Below are 7,994 nucleotides of genomic sequence, written 5' to 3' on the forward strand. Positions count from 1 at the left end.
ACCAGGTGTATCAGAAAAACCACTTGAACAATATGAAATTTCAGCTAGCTTAGCACTTCTTTGATCAGTGATAGATCCAGGATTCTCCTGAACTAGTGGAGGAGTCCAAAAAATCTCTGCAACCCCCCCCCCCAAAAAAAAATATTAATAAAGAAGAGGATTATAATGATTTTCAGGCGCCTTTTAAGTATAACCACTACTACTACTACTACTACTACTACTACTACTACTACTACTACTACTACTACTACTACTGCTACTACTACTACAACTACTACTACTACTACTACTACTATTTCCACTACTACTACTTGCACTACTACTACTACTACCACTACCACTACCACTACCACTACCACTACTACTACTACTACTACTACTACTACAACTACTACTACTACTACTACTACTACTACTACTACTACTACTTCTTCTACTACTACTACTACTACTACTACTACTACTACTACTACTACTACTACCACTACTACTACTACTACTACTACTACTACTACTACTACTACTACTACTACTACTACCTAGACTACTACTACTACTACTCCTAGTAATACTAATACTACTACTTCTATGAACATGCTGGTACATGTATATATTTTCACTACATGTATTATGTTTAAATCCTGTTCATTATAAGTGGCGATGAGGAACGGAATGTTTGAAGAGTATATTAGTTTTCTAAGTCAACATCGGTCTACCAGTGTGAATTTCGCATTAAGTAGACTCGGTGGTGTATCATTTGACGAATGACGTTTCAACTGCAGGGAAGGGGTTACCAGTTTTATAATCATATTTGTTATTATTCTTATTGTTGTTTTTATTGTTATTAACATTACCATAATGATGATGATGATGATGATGATGATGATGATGATGATTATCATCATCATCATATCGAGATCAACTCGAGGGTTACGGTTAGGCTTACATTTTCGTTAATTTGATTGAACATGTGTATAAGTTAACTTAAAGATAAACTTGAGTTCTGGTAAATGTAGAAAAAAATTATCACAGAATCTAGTGGCTGAGTATTGAGCATACAAAGATAAGGAAATCCGGGTAAGTTTGAATGTGCAAATGGGAGTTGTGGTTTTTATCGAAGAGGATTTTAAAGCCCGTCTGCACTAGTTTGGTCATGATGGATTAGACCTCCCTGCAAGGTACTGACAGGTGGTTATCTCACCAAATCAGCTCTCAATGAACATAAGAAAAAGAGGGTCATGGGGAACCAACGGGCATCGCTATTAGGCATTGCTTGCTATACAGAGGGCGCTAGTAGGCCTACCTACAAGTAGTGCAGTCCCGCTTAAGTTTGAGTGAATTTTGTTTTATTTCACTGGTCCAAACTGCGGGATAAACAATCCAGAATACATCATAGCAACTTTCTCTCAAAATACGATTCCTCTTCCAGAGCTCGGGTTTCGCTTTAAGGGGTAAAGTGCATGGGTTTTCTTGGGCCTGGGGTTTCAATTGCAGGTGAGATCTTTGACCTATAGCTAGTACCGTGAAACTTGCATTAGCTAGCCTACCACCTGTTTAGAAATATCAGCGCAGTGTCTATAACACTGTCTCTGGAAAGAGCAGATGTATATGAAGACCATTATGTGTCGTTTCCCTTGAAAGGTACATGTATTTATCATTTGAAACTGTATTAAATTAACCTGTACAGAAAGACCACATGCTTATTAAAGGGATAGTTGAGTTCTGTTTTCAGACCGCAAATGCCCTCAAAGTGCATGGTTATTGCTCTTATTCTTATCTATGTCATTTATAGTGCCTTTTTAGAACCTAAACTTGCTATGAAGGTCATTTCAGACCCCAAAATGTGTGAAATTTAGCCAATACGATCATACTAATTCAGCTCCATTTTAAACAAAAACGCGGTGACCGTTAATTAATTATTTAATTAAAAATAACAATACGTGAGCCGGCTAATTGTGGGTAATATAAGCAACACGAAAATGCCAACAAAAAGCCAACATCGGCATTGGCTGAAATACGACGTAAAAGGCGTTATTTCTTTTTTTCCAATGGTTTTTTTTTCAAATTTTTCAAAATATCTAATATTTGTGGTGGTACACAAGTATTAGAAATCGTTATATTTCAGCAGTCTCTGAACCGATTTTGATTAAACAAAGATGAATTTGTCATTTAAATATTATGTTCTTTCAAATTTGACACTCAGTTTTTCATTATCTCACAAAAAAATTATATTGTGTAGTGCCCTCTGCAACAGAACTCAACTATCCCTTTAAAGGTACTATGTCCCTTTTGCAGCCAACCTCAAATTCTGTAGAATTTTGCATGAATTATGAATATGTCATGTATGTGAAATTTAAACGTTGGCAGTGTCCTCATATTCAAATTATGCAAGGAAACCCGTTTACTTGCTAGACTTCACTGTCAGACACTATTGAGTGACTGACTGGCTTTTTTTCTTCTTTGGTAATAACATACATGAAAAGAGTTGTAAAGGGTACATGAGCATTTGTCTACATCAATAACCCACTTCTTGTGATGGCCAAGATTAAACTGATTGAATCTTTGCGCAGCATAAAAACGTATGACCATTTGGTACAATTGTCTGAAATTCAAGACTATTACTTTTGGGCTCTATAGCCCTAAAGTCGATTTGACAACTAATAGTCAATATCTTCCCACTTGAAGACATTTTCAAGCCCACCTTTTTTAGGGAGGTTCTAAATTAGTATTATCTTTCAAATGCAGTTGGAATTGAACTTTTTCATTTTTTTTGGCCTGCAAATGGGACATTTAAGGTTGAACGGTTTATCTCCCTTCTTCCAGTGGTCTTTATCTACATGTTTCACTCTATTACGGAATACAAACCTTCTGCTTTTTAGTCCTGGTGTGGGTGTCAGAGTCTGCCTTCTGGTCTGATGTCGACGAGCTTGGATCCTGCGATGCCGTTCTCAATGACATTTTCGATATCATACTCGGGTTCGTTTTTTCCTGACGACGAACATGCGATCGAACGAAGACGTAAATGCGTACATAGCATATGAACACTAAGCAGAGAGGGATACAAGAAAATGCAGTCCCCTGAATGAGTTGATACAAATTTGTTGGGTTGCCATTTCTGTCTAAGTCCGTATCGCTACAGATGTTGGGGCCGGAATCGAACCCGATGTCGATGGCGCCAGTCAGGTACGGTATCACCACCAACGCGAGCGGAAACAACCACACGAAGGCGATGTTGACGGTCATCGTCCAAGGATTGTAGAGTTTCCGGTATACTCGCGTCGACATCGTAACGAGGACGACGCGGTTGATGGCAATGACGACGAGGTTCCAAGTGCCGCTGCCTTGGCTGACGAAACGGTAAATGGTCGTAAGGATGCATGTCCAGTTGGGCATCGGCCATCCCGTCTTCGAGAGGATGCCCGCAACTAGGAATGGTAGCACGGAGCAAGTTGAGATATCACTGACTGCCAGGCTCCCGATGAAGATGTTGGTGTGTGTCCGCATCTTCGGGATCTTGAAGAGGACAATTAATATGATCAAATTGCCAATGATTCCACAAACAGAGACCAGGAGAAAATAGATGGAGATTACAATGCGTCCTCCGTAGCTGACATCATCCGTCTGATTGTGATAAACTTCAGACATGGCGGTATTTAACGTGTAATTCCCGTCACTGTTCATAACTGCACTTTGACAAATAATATACGAGATTTAAAAAGCGAATGGTAACCAAGTTCCCCTTAGTTCGGTCTGTAGTTTTGAATCACATCAAATTATGAATGTGCAAGAACCAGTCGAATGTAATAGGAGCAGGTTTAAAGAAAGGCAGCTGCAGAGGTTAATATACCGTTTTCATGAAAAATTTGGGAAAGAAATCGTTTTTTCTCCCTTTTTCTAGTTTTCTTTCCAAGTATAAGAACTGGATCTGCTAATTTTGTATATCCGAAACTGTCAAGTACTCTCCCTCTTTAAATCAAACTCTTATTTGAAAGCCACAGACCCGTAATTCTCGGAACGAGAGCCTGAACTATATGTCAACTTTAATGGTTCATATGTACAGGCTGGTACAGGACGCGTTCACATTGATGGTCAACGTTTTGTTCAATCCCCTGAAATAACTTCAACCCACCTTCCCCTTTCCTTCCATTCGCCGAGAGGTGGCGCTTGACGGTTTATGCCCATATATCAGTTTCATTATTTGTTCTCACTTTGAATGGTGACACAAATATATTAAAGCTTCAAGTGACGACATGATTATGCATTCACAATAGGTTATACTCAAAGACGAAAACAAAAATCCATTCAAATGAAAAAATGTATTGGTTTGTAAGTGGAAAAAAGGGGCCTTGGCTTGGCATAATCATTCAGGTTTCCTGAAAGATATACTTGTAATTTTGTGTACAGTGTGTTGTATTAACTCAACAGAAAAAAAATAACATTCTTTTATATTAAAACAAATAAAATAGTCGACAAAAAGGTTTCAGACAGAAAGACTATGAAAGTGAAGAAAGGAGTGTATATAAAAGGAGAGATAGAGAGGGGGGAGAGAGAGAGAGAGAGGGAGAGAGAGAGAGAGAGAGAGAGATGAGGGGTGATAGGGAGAAAGGGGAGACAGATATATAAGGGGGTATAGAAGAGATCTATTGAAGAGTAGGGGCGGAGATAATACATGATGAACGACGTGATACATTAATTTTTTCAAAATATTTCATTCGAATCAAGCGATAATCACATTTATGACATTACAAGAAATCAGAAAAATTGCACCCTCAAGAGTTGAGTTTGGGCCCCTATATTCAAGAGTCTTGGCTTCATGAAAATTCAAAACTTTAAAAAAGACTATATCCAAAAGAGATCTGTTCTAAATGAACTTACTTAACGGAGATTTGTTATGTAATCGTTATCTGCCTTGCGTTTAAAATACCTGCGATACGGAACTATACACAACTACCTATCGACGGTAGCCTTAATATAGAAATGTCTATTTACAGGATTGACTTATTGTGAGCTATTTTTAGATGACATTGTACAAATAGGTGGATAACATTTCCTGTCGCATCATTTTGATTGTTTTTGTGTAAATGACATTCAGAGGTATACTCAGATGGTGTAGAGAGAGAGAGAGAGAGAGAAGGGAGAGAGAGAGGAAGGGAGAGAGAGAGAGGGGGTGAGAGAGAGAGAGAGAGAGCGAGAGAGAGAAGGAGAGAAAAGGATGGGATGTGGGACTGAGAGAGATAGGAAGAGTGTACGGAAAGAGCAAGAGAGGGGGAGGAGAGCGTAGACAGCGACAGGGGAAAGGGGAAACGGAAACGGGGAGGAGTAAAAAAAGAAAAATCGAGATTGGGATAGAGAGACAGAGACAGAGATATAGATAGATATATACATGGAGAGAGAGGAGGTAGAGAGAGAGAGACAGAGAGAGGGAGAGAGAGAGATAGAGAGAGAGAGAGAGAGAGAGAGAGGCCTGCCTGGACACGATTATTATGACAGATATAGCTGACTGAGAGCGCCTACAGAGAAGTGGAAGGTCTAAGGGGGAGAATTGCCGAGACGACAAAAGAGAAGTTGACATAACAACGCGAAGACTGTTCCAGACACATTTGAAGATATTTTAAGGCATATTTACTCAGTCATGTGCAATGAAAGACATGAAAAAGAATAACGAGACAATACAATATACCAGATAGATAGCTTGTTTTCAACTAAAGATTGAATGACTGAGGCTTGTTGGAAACCATTTATTGAATAGGAGAGGGCCCAGCAAGGGTCCTTGACGGACAACGAGACTGCTATTTGTACCTTTCCTGTCAATCTTGTAAATAATTTACACAAATTAAATAGTAGGTAGCTTTACGGAAACGAAATTAATGAAGACAATACGGATTCTTTTTTAATTGATGTTAGAAATGACAAACATCTAGAAAAGCAAGATTCAGGCAAATCTTTGTGACAGCTATAACATGCGTCTTCCTTATAAACCCTAAGATATAAAAATGTTACTAAGATATTTTCTCACGGCTTAAAGGGAAAGTCCACCCCCAAAATAAGTTAGTTTTAATAGGAGTAGAAAAATGAGAGAAACAAGTCAGTGAAAGTTTGAGCAAATTCCGATTAAAAATAAGGAAGTTAGGATTTTTGAAGTTGTGATCAATCAAACACAAATTGGCAACTCTCTGACGTATCATGCGAGCTCAACTTCCATTTGCTCAGTACTAAAAAAATCTAAAATTTTCATTTTCCCCTCAAGAAAAATTTCAACCATACATGCACCCTAAATATAATAATTGCAAATATGTTTCTATACTCCCCCTGCAAGGAACAAATATATATTCCGTCATCAATAACGAAGAAAACATGATTTTATGGAATATTATGCACAAAGCAAATGAAGGAGAGCTCGTATAATAAGTCACAGAGTTGCCAATTTGTATTTGATTGATCACATTTTCAATAATTCATAACTTTCTTATTTTCATTCAGAATTTGCTCAAACTTTCACTCACCTGATTTTCTTATTATTCTGCCTCTATCGAAACAAACTTATTTTGGGGGTGGACTTTCCCTTTAAATCATTTAAGCTACCTTTATGTAATATTGTGAATCTATCAATCGAAGTGTTATATAATTATACACCTGCATACACCGCGTGTGTTGATGAACCATTTTCTTTTGGGTTTGGGTAATTATTGAAAAGCTATCGATTGACGTTTGATACACCTGTAGACTGCGTGTGATATTGAAAGCCATCGACATGATGGGAAATGCCTACGCATGGATTCACATTTGAGTGACTACTTTTGTGTTAGTATATAGGGACTTTTAGATTCTGCACGACGAGAACGTGGACGTCACTGCCAATAGGGACTTTTAGATTTGCAGGTCACTTTCCTAAATCTAGTACATACGGTACATACATACATATTGATATTTATATAGCGCCTTTACATGCTCAAGGTACTCAAGGTGCTCAAGGTATGCCACGTGCGCATAAAACATACAGTTCCTCAGGTAGACAAAGGAACATCCCTTCCCTGCTATTATGTAAAAAATGTGTAGAACAGATGTCACATGCATATTCACCTGTTCTACACATTTTTACATAATAGCAGTGAAGGGATTTTCTTTTGTTGAGGGTAGAATGAGGATATTTTGTCCTCTTTCTTTGTCCGTGATGTTCATAGTGTTACCAGGGACGTGATAGAGAAGGACTTGAATCAAGCCGATCTCCTTTGACCCCATGCTCCAAGCCGCCGGAAAGTTATGCGCTAATCTGCAACTGTTGACCAGGTGGTGAGATAAAAGAGCGCATGAAATTTTAGGATTTAGAATTCCTACATCAGAAAATGGTATCACAGCAACTGTTCGCTGTCCCTTCCAATGATTTCTCATCCATTGTTGAATGTGTAAAGAGTAGAACAAGCGAACACAAACTTGTGTAATTTCATTCTTTTTTAAACTTGAAAAATACAAAAAACACGCGAAAACACGCATTAGCAAACTTAATGTTATTGAAGATTGTAAATCATGGATCAAATAACGGGACATTAAAGCATGCACAAATTAGCGCATCATCCTAAAATATTGAGTTTTTGACAGGATGTAATTTTTCTTTTACCAACTCTGGCACACAATTTAAAGGCAGGACGGAGTTCCAAATTTGAAAATTTGTTTGATGCACTATTCCCAATAAAATCCCCATATAAAGTTTTTAATTTACACTGTAATTTTGCCGGTAATTTAATATTTTGTAATAAATGTAAAACTGGTGCCTGGCTTCCGAAATTCCCCGCAGTGGAAGCGCGGTTCGGAGCATGGAACTTCAAAGCCAAGTGGAATGTTACACATCCCATTGTTACGCTTTAGAACTCAAGAATGCGTTTGAATAAATTACAAGAGTTTCGCCTCCTTTTCTTTCACCTCCCTGGTGTTACTTCCTGCATGCATGTATATCGTCGAGTGCAATCTAAAAGATTTCTAATTGTAGTCAACATGGG

At 38.2% G+C, this 7,994-nt stretch overlaps 1 protein-coding gene across 1 annotated transcript; it reads right to left on the reverse strand.

Moving 5' to 3' along the window:
* Window positions 1–2,850: 2,850 nt before the first annotated feature.
* On the reverse strand, window positions 2,851–3,645 carry LOC115921584 (melatonin receptor type 1C-like). Its single transcript, XM_030979170.1, has one exon. It carries the CDS (start codon window positions 3,643–3,645, stop codon window positions 2,851–2,853), a length of 795 nt encoding a protein of 264 aa, XP_030835030.1.
* Window positions 3,646–7,994: the final 4,349 nt, after the last annotated feature.

Source organism: Strongylocentrotus purpuratus, unplaced genomic scaffold (assembly GCF_000002235.5).
Source record: "Strongylocentrotus purpuratus isolate Spur 01 unplaced genomic scaffold, Spur_5.0 spur5_scaffold_10, whole genome shotgun sequence".
Lineage (NCBI taxonomy): Eukaryota > Metazoa > Echinodermata > Echinoidea > Camarodonta > Strongylocentrotidae > Strongylocentrotus > Strongylocentrotus purpuratus.

Coding starts and splice junctions, on each gene's coding strand:
- LOC115921584 (XM_030979170.1), bottom strand. CDS start 3,645: ATGTCTGAAGTTTATCACAATCAGACGGATGATGTCAGCTACGGAGGA.